Source organism: Electrophorus electricus, chromosome 6 (assembly GCF_013358815.1).
Source record: "Electrophorus electricus isolate fEleEle1 chromosome 6, fEleEle1.pri, whole genome shotgun sequence".
NCBI lineage: Eukaryota > Metazoa > Chordata > Actinopteri > Gymnotiformes > Gymnotidae > Electrophorus > Electrophorus electricus.
Window position 1 is genome coordinate 19,344,713 of NC_049540.1, and position 23,365 is coordinate 19,368,077.

A 23,365-nucleotide genomic window follows, 5' to 3' on the forward strand; every position below is an offset into this window, starting at 1 on the left:
CGTGTGGGCAGGATGAATGGAGACTCTATGTAAACATGAACACATCAGGGCAGGTAAGAGCAGATAGCTGATGATATCACAGCTAAAAGGATAGAGTTGGATGGAGACATAGGAAGGCTGGAAAGGGATATTTGGTGGCTATTTGGGCTTCTCAGTCCCAGCCCTCAAGATTTTTCTGTGTTTACTCTCATCTAACAGACCTGACTCAGCTCAGTGCTTATTAAGTGTTTAAGTGCTTAATAATTACTTAATGAGCTGAGTCAGGCGTGTTCAAACAGGGAAAACACAAAGTGCACAGTGCCTGGGTTACTTCCAGGAATTAGAAAACTGCTGGTTTATAAATTCCTGATATAGTTGTATATATGTACTGTGTGTATATATATATATATATATATAGTTAAACCACACTAGTCAATAATATGTCGAGTTTGTTATTTTTAGCTAAGTAGATATCATAATATTTTTGCATATAACACACTTAGAAACAGTCGCCCTGAAATACATAGCTATTTTGCACATCTACTAAGTGCAGCCAAATGTTCTCGGTCTGTAGTAGTCTGTAGTACTCTAAACCCTGGTGTTTTTAGCTTAAACATGCCAAAACAGTCGTAGGGATTGGCTTAATCAAAGCAGTACAAAACTTGGCTGACAAGTCAAAGATAGTGCTGGGGTAATCAGCTCTTTAGCCCCCTGTGCTATAAATCAGTGTTGGGCTCCTATTTAAAAATGCTGCAGCTTGTTCTTTTAAAACACCAACTACTTCTCAAACTTCCTGATGAGAACTTTTTATACTTCATCTCTCTCTCTCTCTCTCTCTCTCTCTCTCTCTCTCTCTCTCTCTCTCTCTCGTACTTTCTTTCTCTCTCTCTCTCTCTCTCTCTCTCTCTCTCTCTCTCTCTCTCTCTCTCGTACTTTCTCTCTGACAGCACCTCATTTACAAAGAGGTGTGTTTTGGCCCTGAAAAAGAAACAACAAACGCACGCTAGCCTCTCACTGCCAAACCTCTCAAAAGAACATGTCCTGGCAAGACATAGAGGAGTATGCTAAACTTAAGGTCACTGAAAGGCGGAGGGGTGGCGGTGGAGTGGATGTGGATGTGGGGTGGGAGATGACGTCGTGCTTTTCCATTTACAAATGGGAGTGACCGGCTGGTGGCACTAGAGGCTGGCTCGTGTCTACCACCGTCCTGCGGCTCTGATGGAGTGCTAATGGAGTTTCTCAGCATGAGACCTCATGAAATAAAATAACAGTGCTGGTGCCTGATATTCACAATGGAAAACAAACTGAGGAGAAAGACAGGACGCTTGGGGACTCAAAGCATGAGCATCTCATTCAATTAAGTTATTCTCCATGCTGTGAAATCATAAAAGTGCAACTTGCTGGCACGCAAGGTTATATGCAGTAATGAAAGGTGTGCAGACATGTAGTGCCAGGGAGGGTCAAACTAATCTACAAAAAAGGAAATAAACATAAACATAAGGAGTCACACTGCCTACACAGCAATGCTTTAACAGTCATAAACATTTGCTGCTTATGGGCAGGGTGGGGTTACCTGTGCAGCCCCCGCCTGTCCAGGGTGCTGGGCTGGTTTCACATCATGATGACGGATGGGGCTTCCAGAGGGGTCATGTTAGGCATAATGGAAACCATGATCACAAGCGAGCCTGCCGTTTCCATCCTGCAGTCCGTAAAGAAGCCCCCTAACCTTGAAACTTCAGTCAGCTCTGCTTAGCTTCGAATCTATCACACGCCAGCACTGCAGCTCTTCTGTGCCCAGCCTGTGACTGCCTGCCTGAATAAGAGATGAGAGGCCTGATAGTACTTAATAACTGATTCACCCATTCAGGACCTTCTGTTTTTTTCCACTCTCTCCTGTAGTGCTTCTATTTTCTTTCAAGCTGGCAATGCAGACTGAAAGAAGCAAGAATTACCTTATCCACAATGTGAACCAAAGAGCATAAAAACAATGAATACCATCATGGGCATATTGTGGATAGAGCCTGTACAGAAGTTGATTGTCCCTCTCTCCATGAGTATATATTTTTAATATAAATCCAAACTGAAAAATATAAAGAATGGCTTATTTGCCTTAGTAAATATATCTTTCTGGCACAAGAGAGCAATACCAAGAAATGGAAAAATTGAATCAACGGTGCTCCTATTAATCAAGTTAAATGACTATGGCAAGGAGACCAGACCAAATGATTTTCCCTGTTGTGCTTCCAAATTTCTGTCTGGTATGGGTCTGGCCTGCTATGCTTGAGATGCCCATTGACTCGGACTACAAAGTTTCGGAGGGAGGTAATGTTTCAAATTCGGGAGAACACGGTCTTTTGATCTCCAACCAGCTTCACTGCTCCATCAATCACACCAAGAAAATCAGACAATGAGTCAAGCAATCAATTAGTAAATGAAGCGACCAATCAACATGCTTATCTTTCAATCAATGGGAGTACAATATAATGGCAGTTTCTAAACAGATATTTATTGCACAGGGACAGGGGAGTATAAAGACTATGAAAGAGCTAGTCGAAATGCCAATATGAAAAAGCATGTGAGCCACCTGTCCACAGAAGTGCCTAAAGACATATTGCTGCTTGAACAAAAGAAGCTCTGGACTCCTATACAGGGAGAGTAAACTTCCAGAGAGTCTCCCCCTAGCTATCACAATCCCAGTCAGTCAGAGCGGAACCCTACAGTTTGCAAACGCATTAGCATCCATTTTTTAGTCTTGTCGACCATGTGGAGAGCACTTTATTTACCAGCAGCAAAGAACATCTCCTGTGTCCTTGTGAATGCTGTGACAAAGCAAAAGGTGAACCAGGTCCAGCAAATGAATGCATCCTATGCTTTTTATCCTTGTGCCCCAAAAAAGCAGCTGATGGCTAATCATGGTGGAGGTGTGTAGACTGTAGCTGGTTCTCATAGCATTAATAGCTAATTGTGCCACATGTGGATAATTAGCAGATGCATTGAGGCCATTTTTTAATACAGTCACCAGTGTTGCTCCATTGCAGGAACAGTCAAAGCAGTGTGAAGTGGTTGCTGTTGTGGTTGTGACTCTTATTAATTATTTACTATTATTATGACTTTTGTTAATATTGTTTATCTGTTCTGGCAACTGAACAATTATAGCCTATCTCTAAATGTTCAAATAGTACAATGCCTAGTAAATAATCAAATTATTACTCAACACATTCCATTCTCAGCATACACCACTGTTTTTAGAGAAAAACACAGCACTGTTGTGTCGCTTCTCTTGTTTTAAATTTTCAAATTTATTTTGGCTCTAGATAGAAAATAAGCACTGTGCCACGATTTTTATTGATATTTCAAAAGTGATCGATACAGTTGATCATTCTTTTAACAAGGCTTATAGTACTCACCTATAAATGGTTTTAGAGTTACCTCATGGACAGACAGCTGTGACAACTGGAAATGTTAAATCCAAATGTATGAAAATTGCTAAAGGTGTCCCACAAGGTTCAATCCTTAGGTTTGTTCTGTTCATAATTTATACAAATTATTTTTTTCTTCTGTATTTGCGTATAATGTTCATTTATATGCTGATGATGTAGTCCTGTACTTTTCTGTGGATACTTATTGCTTTGCTGATTTACAAGTGGCGCTCTATAGGCTAACCATAAATTAGTCCTTAATTAATATAATACTACATTCATGTTTACCAACAAGGCTAACGATACTGATTGCGTGATTATATCTACTAAACGTATTACAAATCTTAAAAGTCTAGTACAAGTATCTTGGAATCTCGATTGACGAGAAGACTTTAAATATCGTTTGACTAGGGCTTGTGAGAGTAACGGCGTTAACCAACGGCAGCATCCGTTATTCGGCGGCGGCTTTGCAACTGGGTCAGTTTGTTTTTGTGTTTTGTTCCTTGTTTTTTGTAGCCACGCTTCGCTCAGGTGGTGTGTGTTGTGTCTCGTTCGCCACACCACCTGAGGGTTGTTATGATATTGTTGTGTCCCTTAAAAGTTCTTTGTGTTTTGCGATCGTTTATCGCTCATCGAATGTTGCGATTACTTCTGTTCTCGTTAGTGTACTTTTATGATCGTTTTAGTGCGTTTAGTGAAATTCTTCAGTGGGTGACTCGCGTTTGTTTCCTCTTTTCTTCGCCTGGCAGTGAGCAAAAATTAAGGGAAAATTTGGTCTCTTTCATAGTAATAAAACATGCTTCCCTCTGTACTGTAGATGGATGCTTATTGAGGCTACTTTCCTTGCTCTTATGGATTATGGTGACATTTAAACATGCATGCTTCAGCTGTGACTCTCAGGCCCCTGGACTCTGTTTATCACTCTGCATTTAAGATTTATTACTAGCGAGAATAATACGTATTGTTGTGAGCTCATGATTGAGCTAAGTTTGGGTAGCCCTCTCTCTCTGTAAGGCAAATGATTGGATTATGTTGCAGGTACTGGCTGTTTTTACTGAGTTTGGAAAGTTCAGTTTTACTTGCTGTGAACCTGAAACCTGGAATAACATGCAGAACAGTCTAAAGTTTTATCCTTATGGAAATTAAATTTTAATTGAATCTTCTCTCCTCTCTCTCTCTCTCTCTCTTAGATTATGTATTTATTTTGCTTTAATTTTTGAATTTGTAACTGTTCCTTATTTTAAGGTATTCTTATTTAATTTGGTTTTATTCCACTTTAACTATTTTTACACAAGTTTGTTGTTTGGAATATATTCTGCATGGGATATTTTAATATATAGCTATATTGTAAATTGAGGTCTCTACCTCAATATATTTCTGAGTTTAAAAAGGCTGAATGAATGAGTTCAGGATATATGCACAAGTCATAAGCGACCTAGTTCTACCTAGTTAGTAATTCTGTTTTGAACATCACCAGCAAACAAAGTGCTGTAAATTTGTACATTGTGAATATATGTACATTGTATAAAGCTAACAAGCTAACTTTTTTTTTTTTTTTTTTTAATGAGTAACCACCTCCAATTGTTAACATGTATGCCTACATTGGATCCAGGTGACTATATTTGACATTTATTGTTAGCTGTGGCTACTAACAATTGCAAAGTACAAAGTGGACTAATATTTAGGCATTAGGTTAGTTTGCAAGGAGAACTTGTCTTTTACAATGAGCTGAGGGCATGGGAGCATGATTTCTGTTTGCATACCAATTGTATTTTCAGCAGAATGTCAGATTTCAAATAAAAGCTGCAGTCGTTAAAAATATAACATCTGAAACAGATGTAATTTTATAACTTCAAGACATGTCATATAAGGGCAGCACTTATGCATTTCAAATCAGGTCACCGGTTTGAAAATGGATTTTACCAAATAAATTCTGACAGTGATTCCCTCCTTTAAACAGATTCTGACCAATTACTCATTTATGAAATGTCTTCTGACATTGAACTATCATCTTAAAGTCAGGCTGGATTATCACAACAATGGTCAATGACTATATTTAAAATAAAATTTTTAAAAAAGACCTTTTATTGTCAACTTCTATCATTGATTGTCCATTAGAGATAGTGAAAATTTTAAATGAGAAGTATCCCACTTGTGGGATAGCTGATAGATAAAGTAACTAAAAACTTTTTTTTTTTTTTTTGTGGTGCAGTCTAAAGTTTTTACTGAATGTTTCAGCTGCAGGGTTCTCACAGCAGACTAAGACATGCACATTCTTTAGCACTTTTTAATTAAAGACATTTGTTAGATGACATTTCACTGGAGGATTGCCTCATGTGCCTGACGAGATGCTCCAAATATTGCTCAGAGTGGTGTTAACCAATGCCAGTTTGCAGTAGCTGGAAGCATATGTAGACAAACCAGAGATGCTGGTTGTGAGCCACCTGATAAAAACATCACATTATTACAAGAGAGCAGTATGAATCATTGACTGGACAGCTCTTATGACACCTCTCCTCTTCAGTTGATGAATGGGCCTCTCCTCTGACTATGGCATTTTTGGCAGGCACAGCACAGGCCAGTTGCATCAGGAAACTTTGGTCACCAGGCTGTATTTCACTTACTTGTCTGCTGTTTATGCACATGGATGGCTCTTTAATGTCATGATCTTTAAAAGGTAATGATTTTCAATAAGAAAGGATGGCATGACATTTTCATCAAAGCTAGGCTCATCCAACTCATTAGGAGACAGGTGATGAGCATTGGCCATGTATTCCTTCACCTCCCCCCCCACACACACCTTTTTGTTACCTTCATCATCACAAACTCAAGTTGCACTATATTGTTTCAGTAAAGGCTAAAGCTAACTCTTATTAATGCCATTAGCCTTACTGTGCCTCACTGGTTGATAATCATGTGAAGCTAATCTTACAAAACGCTTTGAGTATAAATCTGTGCAGTAGGTTGGACTCTGATTTCTCCCTACTTACAGTGACAGCACAGCTGCAATATGTAAGCCACATGAGTGGACTTCTTCTACATCAATGTTTTCTACACTAAGCAGTCTCTGCATACATTATGTGCATTGTTAGTTTTACTGTGAAATATTTAATCTGAAAAAAATGAGGGAGGGAAGAAAATTCTTGTTGTTGTTGTTGTTTTTGTTTTTTGTTTTTTGTTTTTTTTTGAAAAATACTTTCAGTGTCATGCAACAGAATTTTTAATAGAGATCTTAAAAGCCCAAAGATTTAGCCATTACACTTTGCACATCATCTCAGTTCCACAAGCTCCATAGATTGTTTTGAAGCCCATGTGTGGATCTTCATGTCAAAGGAAATCAATTCGTAAATGGACTGGATCACTTGTTGGGTTGGCAAATAACTATCAGATGTGCACACAGCAACTAGATGGAGACACAGCTAATGATGACATTACCTGAGTGTCCAAATGACTTTTAGAATCAGCAGACATTCTGAATAAAGTTTTGGTTTGTTTTTGCTTTTTTACTGGAGATAGCAGTAGCACAAACATACACTATGCACACTGTTCAATTTTGTTCAAGATAATCTCAATTTATGGTAGTGAGACATGAGTTTCATTTAAGATTAGTGGCTTGAGATGTTTGCCAGTCTAAGTTGAATAATCATTGCTTGCATTTTTAAGACCCATATTGAGTGACTTACTGTATGTCTCTATCGCTACAGTGGTATTATTGCAGTGTACCTGATATATGGACAAACTAAATCAATTACAATATGAAGCTGAAAACAATATTCATCATGTATACTTAAATTGTGAATTTGCATTAAAACTGCATGTCACATTCTCTACACATTTAGGTAAAGAGATTCACTATACAAATTTGTTCCAAAATTGTTGCATATGTTGAGTTGTACTCTGAAGAGAGAGCCTTGAGACTGAACAAGTTTTTACTACTAAATGGTGAGTGGGGACAAACAGGATTTGGCCCTTATGAGGTTCCATTACAGAATGGTACGTCCTAAATCAACTGCAGGTCTGAGAATGGCTTAAGAGCTATCTAGGCTGAGCCCCTTTATACACAGTCAAATAGTGTGGGTTAACAAAAGTGGTGAGCATATAGAGATGTTATGATGTTTGTTTGTGGGTTACCTATTATACGCATTATAGCTAAAAATTAAACCCTGGTTCTGTATGAGATTTCTGTAATAGTTTTTATGTTGTTCTCTGAGTGTCATTTCAATAACAGTCTTAAAGTGGGACAACAGTTACATTCAGTAAATTGCCTTAATTCAAAAAGGCTATATAATAAGTGTGCATTTACCTCACCTAAAAAAATTGATTCACAGAAGATAGAAGATCTCTTGTTGTGCAGAAAGCATTCAACTGTCATACAAACACATGTCAACTAAATGAAGATGTGTAGCTTTAGTAATTACTTAACTGTCTGCCTAAATGAGTTACTTTTGGAATCAGTAGACATTCTGATTGCTGTTTTGCACCTTTGCTCAACTTTCTGGAACAGCTGTAGTGCAAATGCACATTATATACTAACTGTGCAAAACAGAGCATCTCAAAGTCATAATTAAATTGTCATTTGCTTGAATAGTCTCTTATTTTGAACTGGATGAATGCCGGCAGAACTTACACCGTGACACATGGGTGCCATTTTGTCTACTTTGGCCTGTAGCACTGTAATATTTATGTGAAAAATAATATTTTGATATATAAATATATGGAGTTTAGTCCAAATGTTGCTACTCTGGATTGGTTTTTCACATTATAATATATTCTATATTTACAGTTAGATTTGGATATGCTTCAAACAGCTGATTTTAAAAAATTTTTAAAAATGTTTACACACAGTTTCACCGTGTGTTAAAATGACATTTTCATATCGACACTTTCATGATGGGTTTTTGTCTCTTTTTGTAACAGCATATTTGAGTTGACATTGCAAACGGAGTAGTATGCAGTTATGAATTTTTGCGAGTGTTGCTATTTTGTTACAACATGTTCCTACAGCACCCGATTTACTGTATTACACCATTTAATTGGTCTAACTGGAGTTTACCAAACTCTCAACCTGCCATACTGTGTCTAAATTAAATATGTCATCTTGATACTTCACCATTTCTAAAGTAGTTATGTGCTTGTCTTTAGTTCGATGTTGCTTTCCCTGCAATGCAACATCCTATGGGCCCCTGGCTCTGCTACTAAATGGAGTGCACACTTTGAAACACACAGGGGCCAACCCCCACTCTCTACCTACTCTCAACAGGTATCTGAATGCAGTCCAGGAACTCGGTCCATTTCTTTGTGGAGACCTGCCCTTGGCCATTAGTCACACACCTTCCAGAAAGAAAATTAAAGGCAAAGCTGAAATTTAGTGTATCTGGAACACATGTATATTAAAACATTTGCAGCTTAAATATGGTTCTCCATTAACATTTCAAAACAGCATTACGAATCAGCAATAACTTCTAGGAGGACTTTTTCCCATGAATATCATTCCTCTTGGCTCTCAAAGGTTTATGGTTCCCATAAGGGTGCAGGGGTGTTTATTTTTTTTGTGCTTGTCCTCTTAAATGGATATTTAGGAAGATTTTTGCAGTAAAGATGTGCTAAGGGAAAGAGGTTAAGATTTGATTAAATGGTCTCACCTGTGCTTTGTGTGAAGGATCACACGTTGTGAAGGTCATGTGCGAAGGTATGCAAAGACTCGGATGCATAACAAAGTCCCCGGGGCCTCAGCTCGCATGTGTCTGGTACCCACCACCATTCTCTGTGCGTCTGTTGCATATCACATTTCTCTGTGTATCAGGTACCCTCCACCTTTTCTCTGTGTTTCTGTAGCCCACCACCTTTCTCTGTGCGTCTGTTGCATATCACATTTCTCTGTGTATCAGGTACCCTCCACCTTTTCTCTGTGTTTCTGTAGCCCACCACCTTTCTCTGTGCGTCTGTTGCATATCACATTTCTCTGTGTATCAGGTACCCTCCACCTTTTCTCTGTGTTTCTGTAGCCCACCACCTTTCTCTGTGCGTCTGTTGCATATCACATTTCTCTGTGTATCAGGTACCCTCCACCTTTTCTCTGTGTTTCTGTAGCCCACCACCTTTCTCTGTGCGTCTGTTGCATATCACATTTCTCTGTGTATCAGGTACCCTCCACCTTTTCTCTGTGTTTCTGTAGCCCACCACCTTTCTCTGTGCATCAACAGAGCTGATCCCCCAAGCCTGCCCATTCTAAGCTACCCTCCACCTCCAACCCCCACCCTCTTTTCCTTTTGTGGTCATACATCACTCTCATCTATCATTCTATCCTCTCCCCATCTGCCTCTCTCTCTCTCTCTCTCTCTCTCTCATTCTGCCTGGGACTAAACAGGAAAGTGTAAAGTCCAGTGCTGGAGGGCAGGACTTTGTTAATTAGGCAAGGATTTCCTCTTGAGACGCTCAGCTATAAAAGGCAATATCACTGCGCAAGATCATAGGGTCCAGCTGACCTCATTGCTTCCTGCATGTCATTGACTGATCTTTCTTCACAAATCATCGTCTGACCATTCAGTTGAATTATGAACTCCTGCACTGCCTATTATAGCAAATGCTCAGGACCAGTCCAGATAGCTACTGCCAGTGCCACAGATATCACTCTGTTTGGACTTCTTATAGTGAGGTCACCAGTGTTGTCATTTAATTGAGTTCATGTAAGAAACGCAGCATGCCTGTTAACATTCCTAAGGTGTGAATCATTGCAAAGTTTATTGGTTTTCTTGCCTTTAATTAATATATTACAAATGTCAAAGACATAATATTCGCAATTGTAACTGAGTGATATGGCAGATGTTTGTCACATGTCCAAGTAAGAGGGTGCGGTGTTCTGATGAGGTTTATAGTCAATTGTATATATGCTTATACAACTATACTTGGAAGAGACAATATCCAAGAATAGCCTGTGTCTTTTCTGAGTCAGACAGAACCTTTTGAAAGAGGTTACACACACAATCGTCAACAACTTGTTCTTTTTTTAGCACAAAATGTTCTGTAAAGCTAATTAGAAAAAGAAAAACAATAAAAATGTCACTTTTTCACCACAATTTGGACATGTTATTAAGGATCCAGGAAAATGGAATAGAACTTTAGAGCTTTTATATTTAGAAACTTTTAAATATGAATCTTTGTTTAACTGTTGTTCTTTAGACTGCAAAGAGTCTCAAAAATATAAAGACCTCACATCCCTGCCAGTAAACCTTTAGCCTTTTAAATTCCTGTCTTATTATTTAGTTATTAACCTTAAGGCTTATAAGTAACCACTGTGAATTATTCAGTGACCATTTAAACCTAATATGAAATGTATGTAGTTACAAATGTGAAACAAATAAAAATTGAGACCCAACTGTGCAGCTATGGAGTTTACTTTTTTGTTGATTTTTATTTTATTAATTTTTTTTTACCACTTTTAATTATTTCATATCAATGTAATTACAACCCAAATATGCTATGGTAACACCAGTTCATTTAATCAAGAATAATACTGATAATATCCGTGTGTTGCAAGATGTGAGAGAACTCCATTAGGAAAGCCGGTGTAATGGCTCTTTTTCCACCAGCAGGGGGAGAGTTAGTCTCTGCGCTGACCTGCACTGCTCTGTCAGGACATGGCCTTGCCCGAGGCCCTCAGAGGGAGCAGGAGTGCCACGCAATGACCATGCATATACACAAATGAAAACACTTGCACCCCCACAGGCACCAATACCATACACACACACACCCCTACCTACCTACCTTTTCATTCACTTACACAAACATAAAGGCTCTTCAAGAAATTCATTTACATTTCATGAAAGAAATGGACTTCCAAGTGCTTTTGGACTGCTCTCACTACACCATTTAAAGGTGCACAAGTGTGCACACGTGTTTCCATGCACCTAAGCCATTCAGATCTTTTGTATTTTGCGTGTGTGTCCGTGTGCGTGCGTGTGTGTGCCAGCATAAGTGTTTATCTAGCACTGCTAGCTGCAGCCAAAAAGAGATTATGCAAAGCTTCTTCTAAACTGTTTGCATACCTTCCTCTCCCACTCCTCGTGCTCCCCCAGCCCCTCCACCCCCACCCCAAAACACCCCCCTCTCCCTGCGCAGGTCTTCCATTGTACGCACTCACAGCCTGCTGCATTCAGGGCAGCCATCCTCTCAATTGCTGTAATTTTGCCATTCTCCCTCATTTCAAATCAGGCAGCAGGCTGAATGTGTAATCTAGTTGTCTCAGGGCCATTCGCATTCTCAGAAAAAAAGAAGCCTGTGAGACTGTCTTGAAAATTGGCACCTGTTATATCGGGGGGGGGGGGGGGTGTCGTCTTCGTAAGCACCTTAATGTAAGTCCCTAGTTCTGGTCTGCAACATGATGTGTTGAAAAGTGGGCACAGAGGAGCCTGTGCGGTCGAGCCTAGTCGTGGTGGAAAGGTCACTTAAATGTTCAACTCATGAGCAGGATTCAGTATTAGTACCCCCATAAATGAATGCAACAATTTCTATCATCTACATGCGTTTACACCATGTTCAGCTCATTTCCTGCGCTTCATTTAAATACAGGCAATGGTTCCTTATGTCACACATCTTATTGTTAAAATGGCAAGGAATCCTGGGAAACTCATAAGGTGACATTTCCAGCACTGGGCACCAGGCTACAGGATTACAAAACATCGATATCTTAGGGATATCTTTACAGGACGTTCTCTACCTTCTGTTGTGGGAGTGCTGCACCCTTCACACTCTCATACTCCGCCTTTTTCTTTTCCGTGGGCCACAGGAACAGCGGAAGTCGGATAAGTGACCTCAGTCTGACATTCCAGAATGGCACTGCAAGCAAAGTGCCACGGTATGGCAGTGCACTGTTCTTCAGATTGATGATGTTAAGCAGTACCATGGAGATATCGGATCATTTATGGTATGTGCAGATAATGTAAGTGAGATTAAGAAGATTTAAAAAGACTCCACAACCATGTCAGTAACCCTTTACACATGCTTTTAAAAAAGTATTTCACTTTTGATTACTTCATATACTGCTAATAATATCCCTAAAATGTAATAATAATCCATAGAAACACATTACCTGGAACCATGGACCACAGCCTTCACTGACTCACCTACACGTTCTGCTGGAAGCTGGATTTTCCAAAGATCTAGGCATTGAATTTGATCTCTTGCTCATAGAACTTGAAATCCAATAGAATTCTCATTGACTCAAGCATTATAAACACAGAAGCACCATCATAAATTTGCAGTGCTATTTCTGATTAACAACAGTCATTTTCAGACCATCCAAAGTGTTTTCCAACATACTCTGCTATCAATTTGTTTATATTTAGATGGAGCGCATTATTGCGAATGTCCAGAGTGATTGTCAATTTAAATAAAATGAATGAAGTCCTTTTCAATTACCAGGAAATAAAAAACACTTTTTCACTACTCCAGTTTATTTCTAGGAATATTACTGGAGATGTATTATCTTTTAATTTTCTTTTTTTTCCCTATTCCATTAACTTTAACATAAACATTACATTGCTAAAGAAAAATGCAAGATTGTGCATAATGCTTACAAAGTTATAATTAAGCATTAAGAGAAATTTTGCAACATTTTTTTTTTTTTGAAAACATTTGGATGAAAATGAATTTCTTGTTTCTTGTTTCCATGTTTCTTCTGACCTCAAATCTGATCCTACTGAAAACAGCATTAATGTAGACCTGAAACCTGAAGAGGTCAGGTGAATGCCAGGAATACCACAATCCTTTTTTGGGTTCTGCGAACCATTCAAAATTTAGACCACACTTTGGTGAACTTCTGGAGGCCGCAGGCTTCACTTACTAGTGTGGTTCATCTATAAGCAGTTAGTGCATTCATTCATTCTCTAATCATGTTCACACTTAATTGAATTCCTGAGCCTCTGGCTCGCGGCCTATGGCATTCTCTCTCCAGCTCAGTTCTGCCATTATTAGCTATCGCTTGCAGTTCTGTGGAAGCCATTAACCATCACAGCACAGTAACAAAAAGCTAGGGCACCAGCTCTGTGAGCGCTCTGGACCTGCTTGGCTTGATAATGGGAGCACTGGGTCTAAACTCTAATGTGTTTCACCCTCTTAATTCTCTTTCTCTGACATCTGAGAAGGACAAGAGAAAAGTTGGCACATTATTACTGGATCAATTACTTCAATTGATCCAGTCTGACGTTGTGGATCAAAAGAGCTCGGATCAGCCCCACTTGGTACCAGTAGTGAGGCCGGGCCATTTTGAACCGGGTGGTTCACACTGCGTAGTCTGATCAGAAGTGGCTGCTAGTGGGATACATGTGAAGAACAAGCACTTCCTGGATTGAGTGCTTTATACCAGCACGGGAAATAGCATTGCGGAGACTCATGGGCAGCTGGGCAGATTGGTTAGGGACCTCTCATTCATTCTCGCCATCGTGTGTAAAAATAAATAGTCTGTAAATACATCCAGAACATTGGGTACACACCCTAGGATGAACACGCTCAACGTTGGACACGCACAGCCACTCTCTTGCTATCATACACAGGCATTTCCTACCAGCCACCTCCTCCGCCCTCAGCACTTGCTTTGAAAAAAAAAGGGGGGGGGGGGTCTTGTCAGTGGCTGCTATTAATGGAGGTCAGTGGAAATGGCTCTCTGTGCCTTTTAATAGAACATGTACAACAGTGCCAAGGACCTCTACTGAACAAAAGTGCTCCGAAGGAGACTGCAGGGCCAGTTCCTGAGGCGTTCACTCACATACCACATGCTACTTTGTGCTGCGCTGTCTACGTGAGCTCGCCATCACTGCCCCTGAAAGGACAGAATGAACTGAAACCCATTCATCTCCATTTGTTTGCAAACTCATATTCTTAACTGAGGCAGATCTATAAATTTTGCTCACTGCTTCTTGAAAGGCATCACTGGATCCACCAGCTGTCTAATCCACCAATGGGGACAGCGCCAGAGTTTGGAAGAAAAACTCCAAAAGTGTCGCCACTACATCTTTAATTCAGTCCGGCATAAGACATCTGAAATATGCAAGCTGAGTTGCAATGATTTTTTGTTACAGTGGTGTCAGATGCCCCTCTCCATCCTGACTTCTACAGAATGACTTTTCCTGTCAGGTGCACTTTGTGAAGGGTGCTGCCAGAGTCCATGCAGATGTAAATGCGAGGTGGCAGCGAAAACAAAAGCCAAAACATCCATAATTACCATCAGGTGTCAGAATAGCTTTCTCTAGAACAGTTGTGTCTTTAAAAGAAAACATGTAGTGCTGTCAAGGGCCAAATGTCACGGGCTACGTGTAAGTTCATCAGGAACTTTAGCTTGAGATTGAAGATGAGCCACAACTAAGAAAACAGCACTCTTGTCAAAACATTTCCAACTCAGTCCACCTAGAAACTTTTCAAATTCTATGACTTTGTCAAGTCTGAGATCACCAGGTTTGGTGACCTTTACATGTATAGCACACTCACACACAGAAAGTTCAACAGTCCACCAATTGTCCAAATTCAGTAAATAGTAACAGTAGAAAAACTAAACTGGGTTGTACAAGGTGGACAAAATCTGACAGTAGCACAGGGGATATAAATTCTGACACAGCAGGATGGGGGACAAATACTGACACAGCCTCACAAATCTTATATATAACTTCCACAAATTGTATGCTCTCATGTTCATCTTAAAGCAAAGCCTAATATTTTCTACTTAAGGATGGTTGCCAAGCATCTTGATTTGACATATACCAAACATTTGTCTTCTGGCCTCCTTTTTAATTCTCATGCTGATGAACGGGAGGCCAGAGGTATGTGCGGGCTGAGTGGTTTTGGCCAAAATGGCAGCCAGAGAGGAAACTGTGCTGGGAGGTGCAGTAAGTGTCTCCACACACGTCAAGGGTGGAGCTCGCTGGGGACATGATGGAGCCACCGCTGCTGTCATGTTTTCCGTGACCTTGTCATCCAGCGTTGCCAGTCTGTCCTGTCGTCTTCTGCTAGACACATTTTTTCTTTAAACCTCAAGACACCTAACTGCAGACATATTTTTATTTTCTGTGTAATGGTCATCTTTTTATATTCTAGTCATTTTAAGAAATTCTGATTTTATAAGGAATATTTGTAGGAATTACATAAAACATATATGGGGATGTTTGTGACCCAGCTAAAGTTCAAAGGTTCATACCTTTTGTAAAATTGAATCATTTCATTTCATTAGACTGCAGATGTCTTTGGAGACTCATTGCCATATTACGGGTACTTCCAGAGGGTGGCATTTACCTTCATAATTGATTTTTGGCTAGAAAAGTCTGAATCATTTAGGGAGAATGGGCTTTCAGAGACCTCTATTTATAACAGTTTCATATTAAATAAGAGAGTGTACAAGACCAATAGCTAGCTGGATGAGTCCCTGTGGAATGCACACACTAAAAGGACTGTTTGGTAATTCCGACATGAGAGCTGTGAGGTTTAAAACCTGGGGGGTGCCAGTGTGTCGTGTAACAGCAGTCACTGAGAGGGGAGAGCAGGGGTGATGCATCGGTGAGTGTAATGCACCATCAGGCATTAGCAGGGTTATGTGGCAGAGTGAACCTGTTGGTGTGTGTTTTCAAGTACACTTGAGCATTCAGCAGTGTTGTATGGCCAATAGTTCAATAGCAGGCTAGTTGGGTTTGAGTTAATTACATGCCTTTGCCTTTATCCACTAGGAACTGGCTACAGCTAAGCAATAATAGCAGGGTGGATTTGACATTTAGTTTCATTTAGAGGTCCATTACTCCATTAGAGAATACCTCGCTTTATAGGTCTGATGGTAAAAAAGGGACATAATTGCAAGTAAAACACTAAATTCCTTCTGTTGCTGTCTGTTTGATTGTTTGTCTTTTAAGCACAACGTGATGACAGCTATGTGTCATTCTTGGCGCTCCAAAAGCATTTATGTTCATACCCAACTACAATATATACATTTTTTAAAAAAGGAATAAATAAATTAAGCAGAAAATCCTCCACAGTTAGGAATCCTTGAAGGTGGTTAACTGCTATGTCAGTCTCAAGTTAATAATCTATTATTGCTAGAAGAACAGATTTCAGATCTGCCATCAGGCATCAGGCAGACACATTAAGTGCTGAGTTGACAGTTTGAACTGAAGGTGCGTATCCATCTCTGATCTACTCAATGACTTCTCAGGTCAAGTTAGGTGACAAAGAAGAAAAATATGCTGTAAGAAAGAAAGCCTTTCAAGGCCGGTAAAAGGATTAAAGCAAAATAGGAAATCCCATACAATTTTATTCTCTTCCCTTTAAGCCAAAGACAGAAATGCTGGAAACTTCAAGTTTTTTGTGAGGTTGTAATCAAACACCTAAGAGGCTCATTAGTGCTAATGGGACATCAAGGACTCCTTCGTAATGAAGCCTTAGAGTCAAAAAACCATTATCTGTGATGGGCTTTGCCAATATTGCCATAGTTTAAGGGTGGTCATTAGCCTTCAAGTTGTATGAGCAGACTATACATGTTCCATGTTTTTAAGTAATTATACTTAGCAGGAGGTATTCCGACTGCATTCACAGGACTTGCACAGGAATCATCAGTGGTTCCAGCCATGGCTTTAATGTGAAAGTATAAAAGGTTATGGGGAGTTGGGGTACTGTGAGACTGCGGGGTGGAATTCCACACAGGCTTGGCCTGGATTGTTTAGTTTGGATGTATGATAGATGTTTTGATAGGCTTTACACTGGCTGTTCAGGATGACGCACTTCTCAGTCGTCTATTGTTGGCTTCTCAACGTTTCCTGAAGGGATGCATTGTTCAGGCAAGGAAGCAGCTTTCTCTTGACCTCATTTGAAGATCTGCCATGAAACACGCAACTGGGGATGTATCCAACCTACTAAACATTCGACCACATAGTCTAAGCGGGTTGTATATCAAACCATAACTGTAGCAACACAGCTGCACATAATTCCTTTTTTTACATGTTTGTTAGAAGTTGATCAGTTGAAACATTAAACTGTTTTGCACTAAACATTCATGCCCCAAGTGTTTCATGACTACTACATAAATGGCCAGATATGTCTCGGTTGCTCACAACTAGTGCCAGACGTATTCTTCTGCACTCTGAACACAAATCTAACCTTTGCCTTTCTTTTACACACTGTGGAACCACCCTCTCAGTCAAAGTTGAGAGCACTTGGTACAGTCCAGCGAGAGCAAGGGGGAACGCCTTCCCACTGTTTTCATTATGTCACGAGTCTGAATAAGAGGACTTCATATGAATTAGAATTCTTTCTGTAAACAAGAACTTTGACTAGAGTCATTTTGCTTAAAGTCATAATTTTGTCATGTTTAAAACAATTTATTATGCTTTTTTAATATTTGCGACGGGCAATTCATTTTTTTGTTTGAACTCCTAACAACACGAACTACTCTACAACAATGCTGATAACAAGTAAGTGAAGGTTTTATGCATATTTTCTGTGTTAACCCAGTTTAGTAGTCAGACAAAAAAGATTATTCATATTTATAATTTGTATAACTTACAAAAATGCTTACAAAACCTATGTAATGCATTAATTTTTAAGGCAGAAGGCTGTTTGAACTGTATATCTTTAGTGTTAAGTATCTTTAGTGTTCTGTTAAATTTCCCATGTCAGATTCACATATTAGAACAGTTCTGTCATTGAGGAGCAGAGGCTGGCTTTTGGAGGAGACACTGTAGAAGGTGCAACAGGTTAATGAGCTCAATGTCTATGTTAATTAAGGGCAGAAAGGTTTTGTGAGTAAACAAGTTTGAACCATTTAATCATTTTGATCTGGTAGAACTTCCTCAATTTGTTTAGGTTCCATCCAAAGATAGATTTTTGTTGCTGGCATAGTTGTTAAACCTTTTAAAGACAGAAAAAAAAGATTGATCCATAATATAATCCATAAACAGTATCTTCCTGTTTATAAGACTCTCACCAGCAAATAATGTTCTATGTAATTTGTTAACACCTTACAGAAAAAGAAAACCCATATTTACAGTGTATGCTGGAAGATTTCCATTTGTATTACAATACAAATATTAAATAGGTAGTCTGATTTAACTGTTGTAAGATGCACTGAAATTTCAAAACTACACATTTCAGTGTAGATAATCTAATCTTAAAGAAGGACCACAGGTGCTCTGTTCATTGGGCCCAGCTGTGCAGATTGTTGTTAGCAACCAGAGGCAACAACAGAGCAATGATGCTCATGACCTAATGCTGCTCTACCTGCCAAACCTGGTAAGAGCACAGGGGAATGCATGCACCCACATCAGACCTGTCACTGACAAAATTTTACATGTGATGGAAAGAGAGAGAGCATCTGGCTTCAAAGCCATGAAAAACACTGGATTTTTATTTCGCCATTTCTAACCCTCTGTGTCCTGTCAAGTGTATGTGGGATGGTTGAGAATGCAATGAACCATCACCGTAATTAAGTTGTTTGTCTTATTGTGTCCTCCTGATTATGACATTGCAGTGAATACTATTATTCTTGAAATAAGGTTCTGACAGCTGAGGTTAACCTCCTAACAACATGGGTAATTACATGAAATGACTGAATTTCTGGCAGAACCACTGTAGCATTGGTCCCTTTAGTTCCAAGACTGTGGCGGCTAATTTAAGAGCTGCAATTGGAATCAATTTCAATAAACATTCAACAGTTGCTCCTTCTCTGCAAGCTAAAGCAGATTTTAAAAAAGCTGTTCATTTGTGGGCTTTCATATGTATGTGTTGTAAGTTTTCAAAACCTGTCAATAAACTGTGGTCCAAGTCTGAGATTTGGGGAGATTATGTGTCTCTGCCGCTTAGGAAACACAGGCCGCTGTTAGGCAGGATTATGCACCGTTTCATCTGCACCCAACTCTGTGCGTTGGAGTCTGCTCATTTTGCTTCTGGAATGTTGGGAAGCTTAACACCGCTTCCCAAGCTTCTGAAACTCTCTCTCATGGGGCACCTTCCTAAAGTATTTGGAAAGCTTAAGGATGCCCCGCCCACTCTCAGTCGAGATGTGTGCAAGGTTAAAACCACATGGGCTGTCAGCAGAAAACAAGATGCTGTCACTGATGCTGTTCTCATGTCAATCAACTTGGGGTCACTCAGGCAAATGTAGGCATTTATGGCATCTGCCGAAGCTCCACGGGACCCACTGTAACTCTTTATCAATGGGGCGCGTCCCTGTGTATGCCGCCTGCTAAGGGGATGAAGAAGGATGGGGGGAATGGGTGTTGGTGGGATGGGGAGAGGGAATGCTGTTTGAACTGCAGCCCCTCCAGGGTGACGGATGCTAATCAAGTGTGGGTTTTGTGTGTGCACACAGCCCACAGTCCAGGCAGCACGTACCACCAGCAGACAAGGCCCTTCCAGGCTCTTCAGATGCTTGGAGGTTTCCGGAGGCTTTCAGGGCGGGAATGGGTTATGATCGCACGCTACATCCGTTATCAGTGTCCAAGCACTAAGACCGTGCTTTCCTGTAGAGCCGCTTGGGGTATTTGGAAAAGGAAGTTCCCTTCCCTGTTAGCTTGCAATGAGGGAGGCCTGCTTGATACCATCTTAGCCAAGTGTGTGTAATCCCTACACAAGAGCATGTGCAGGGGAATGCTGTCCTTGTATACAGCAACTGCTTCAGGGCCAAAGCCTGGAACAGCATATCACAGACCAAAAATGTTACCTGGTGATATCATCACCTCGTCCCTCCATGTGTGTGGATACACACACACACACACACACACAAAGTCTCACAGCCCCCTTTTCCACAGCTTTAGCGATTCACAGCTGCAGCGGGAGGTCCCGGCGGCTCATTTATTCGGGACATGATCTGGCTGCCTGGTTGCACCAGTGGGCCACGGCAGCATGGGCAGGACATGGCAGGGGGCTGACCCACTCATGGGCCCTCCACAAAGGCAGACCGCATGGATCCGAGCATGTCACACACTCCGCCCTCCCGTCCACCCTCCATCCACTGTTTACATATCAGAGCCATCTGCTCTATGTAGCTGCCGGTCCAGTGGTCTTGCCCTGACCCTGTGGTTGCCTGTGAGAAAGGCACTGGCAGTGGGGCTTTATGGCTCACCGGCCAGCGACGATGGAAGGATTTGTTTCCACCATCTGTTCCTGGCTGCGCCTCGCTAGGAAAGAGTCCACAAAGCTGAAAGGAAATGGGTGGCAGAGGAACAGCAGGATGTGATGAAGTTTGAGTCCAAGGGATTGGCTGCTTCACCATCCCTCCATCCACCACGTCAATGGAGACGACATTCAATTAGCAGCAAATTAGGCTACTCCCTCACAGCACAGGAATTGAATGAAATAATGGGGAAAGACAAGAAGGCATAAAAGAATGGCTTTGTGGGCTGATAAGTTGGAGGGAATGGCAAAAAGTTTGTCTTTCAATTAAAAAGTAAATTCAATTAAAGGGTAATAATGTTTTGAATTCTCTTTAATGTTTGCTTGGTTAAAACAGCAATTAGAAGTGACTCGTTTTATATGCACCGCTTCTCTTTGTAGAGATTGAAGTGAAGGAGGCTTGTGATTGGCTCAGAGCAGCTGGCTTCCCCCAGTATGCACAGCTCTTCAAAGGTAAATATTTATTTGCAAAATGCCTAGTTGTGTTTTACGATCAACTGAGCGTAGCTCTAACCGCATGCGCACTAATCAGCGGCAAACACGTTCACACAGCAATTCCTTTCGCCTTGTTTGCTTTCCAGATTGCCGCTTCCCCATTGACATAGACTGGGTGAAGAGTGATCATGAATTCCTGGATACTGATTCTATAGACTCTCTCTGCAGGTAGGGGGATTTATTCTCCCTGGTAGTAGAAGTCAGTTATATACGTCTTGGCAAATCATGAGGGTGAAGTTTTAGGGAAGACACTGTGACACTCAGATTGTTTGACCACCATGCTTTTTTTCTGCTTCCAGGAGATTAGGCACGTTAAACAAATGTGTTGAGATGAAGCTGGAACTGGGCAGATGCAAACGGAGGGTGAGTTTCAGAAGAATACATCTGAGCGCCACCTTTATATGTAAATAAAAGCATTGCAGAGAATAAACTTTCACAGAAGCACACAAACATCTGGAATGCTGTTCTATGAAAGTTTCACTCATACTTCCTTCCCATAATTACTTGATGAAAAAGCAATAAAAGGCTGGCATGAACTTCAAAGCCTCAAAGACTATCTTAAGTGTTAGAGTTCTTCCTAACACATGATTATTCTCTCACATGTTAGTCCTGCTATCCACATTATGCAAAACCCACTCCTACCCATTTCTCCTTCATCCAGAGTGAGGATGGTGAGTATGAGGAACTATATGCCATCAGCCCTAAGTGGTCCTATGACAGGAAGACTAGGTGCTGGATTCGAATGGATGGTATGGACTTCCTGCCATCTGCGGACATCCCTGCCTCCAGCCTGAGGCAATCGCGAAGTTGCGAGGCTTCTTTGTGGGATGGTGGCGAGCACCACGAGACCCTCTCCACGCACAGCTCCAGCAGCGGTGACAGTGATGGGGGAGCCAGTGCCCACAGGTCCCCCAGAGAGACCAGGATGAGCCGAAGCTCCTCCTCATCGACCTTCAAGCCCCAGTCCCCTGATGGCCCCTGCAGTGGGCCACCGTCCCCCAGCGAGCCTGAGAGCATGCATGGAGAAGAGTGCTTTCCTGACAGGCTGTCTCTTAAGAAGGGCCAAGGCCTGCTCCGGAAGGTGGAGAAGCTAAGGCTCCGGGGATCCACTCAGTGGTCTCACGGCCGCAACGAGCGAGGCCACTTAGTCATCAGTAGTCCTGTGATACAGGAGGGCCAGGGTGAGGGCATGCTTGAGCAGCTTAATGCCGTGGGGCTGCGGGACAAGCCTAGCAGCCCAGCATCATGCTCACCGCCTTCAGGCTGCAGCAGCAGTCCATCTGAGAACAGCAGTGTTGCCAGCACACCAAGCCCCATTGCAAAGGTCCGCAGCAACTGCAAGCCTCTAGACTTGTGCGGTCAGGTGAGAGAGCACCCCCACTTGGGCGAGCGGGAGCTACACACACGTGACCTCAATGCCAACGCCATCTTCAAGATTCCGCCCGGGCACAAGCCAGGCACGTTCCCCACTGCCCTGGGCCACAGTGCCATCCTCCCTCCCATTGACAACACCTCCGTCAACTGGAGAACTGGGAGCTTCCATGGCTACCGCGGCCGCAGGTGCAGAAGCAGCAGCTCCAAAGAACTGGAGCCAGTCTGTAGCCCCTTGGCAACGTACGACCACCGCGTCAGCATTTACGACAATGTCCCGGACAATCTGCAAATCATGGACGACGACGTGTTCTCAGCCATGGACAGCGTCATGGAGCGGATTAGCGGACTGCAGCAGCTGGTCACCTCCTGGACAGAGAAACTGTCTGAAGATGGAGATTCTGACTTCTCCCACTCCAGCTCACCTTCACCCTCCTCTCTGACTGACATCCATCTGGAGATCAAAGAGCCGGGCGAAGCAGATCAGACACGCCCAGAGCAAAGCTACGACAAGAGCTCATGGGCACTGACGCACACCCATCAGCGCAGCAAATACCCTTCTCGGTAAGACACAGTCGCACAGCCCGTAAAAAACCAAAAGCTTCAAACAGGTCTGCTGCTTCACACTAGTGGTGTGACAAAGGAAGCAGATAATAATCTCCTTCTCCAATCCATAGCAAATGCTTTCTTACCATATGCAATCAGACTGGATATTAATCATGCTGGTTTATGGTTTTCTGCACTCTAGCACACAGAAGCTTCTCTGGTCCAGTGAACAGGCCTTCACAGCAAATGCAGCCAAGCCGGGCGCAGAGGCCCAGCTCGCCCCAAGCATCTCTGTGCTGCGGAGGCTCAGTTTGCTTCGGCTCACATCTCTGATGGACAAGCACTCCCCCTTCAGCAAGCAAGGCTGGAACTGGTAAGTCAGGCGAAGAGAGATAAAGAGAAGGGAGGGATAAAGA

General features: G+C 41.6%; 1 protein-coding gene across 2 annotated transcripts in view; it reads left to right on the forward strand.

Annotated features, from left to right (window-relative positions):
* Positions 1-23,365, forward strand: part of si:dkeyp-23e4.3 (rho GTPase-activating protein 7) — a 44,566-nt gene that overhangs the window by 13,334 nt on the left and 7,867 nt on the right. The window contains exons 1-6 of one of the 2 annotated variants that reach the window (XM_027000104.2): positions 17,648-17,839; positions 20,919-20,990; positions 21,119-21,200; positions 21,332-21,395; positions 21,694-22,967; positions 23,152-23,322. In XM_027000104.2, the coding sequence (XP_026855905.2) occupies positions 17,827-17,839; positions 20,919-20,990; positions 21,119-21,200; positions 21,332-21,395; positions 21,694-22,967; positions 23,152-23,322 (1,676 nt within the window). In that variant the 5' untranslated portion in view covers positions 17,648-17,826. Of the gene's footprint in view, positions 1-17,647; positions 17,840-20,918; positions 20,991-21,118; positions 21,201-21,331; positions 21,396-21,693; positions 22,968-23,151; positions 23,323-23,365 lie in introns of those variants that run through there. The other variant, XM_027000105.2, reaches the window with a different exon arrangement.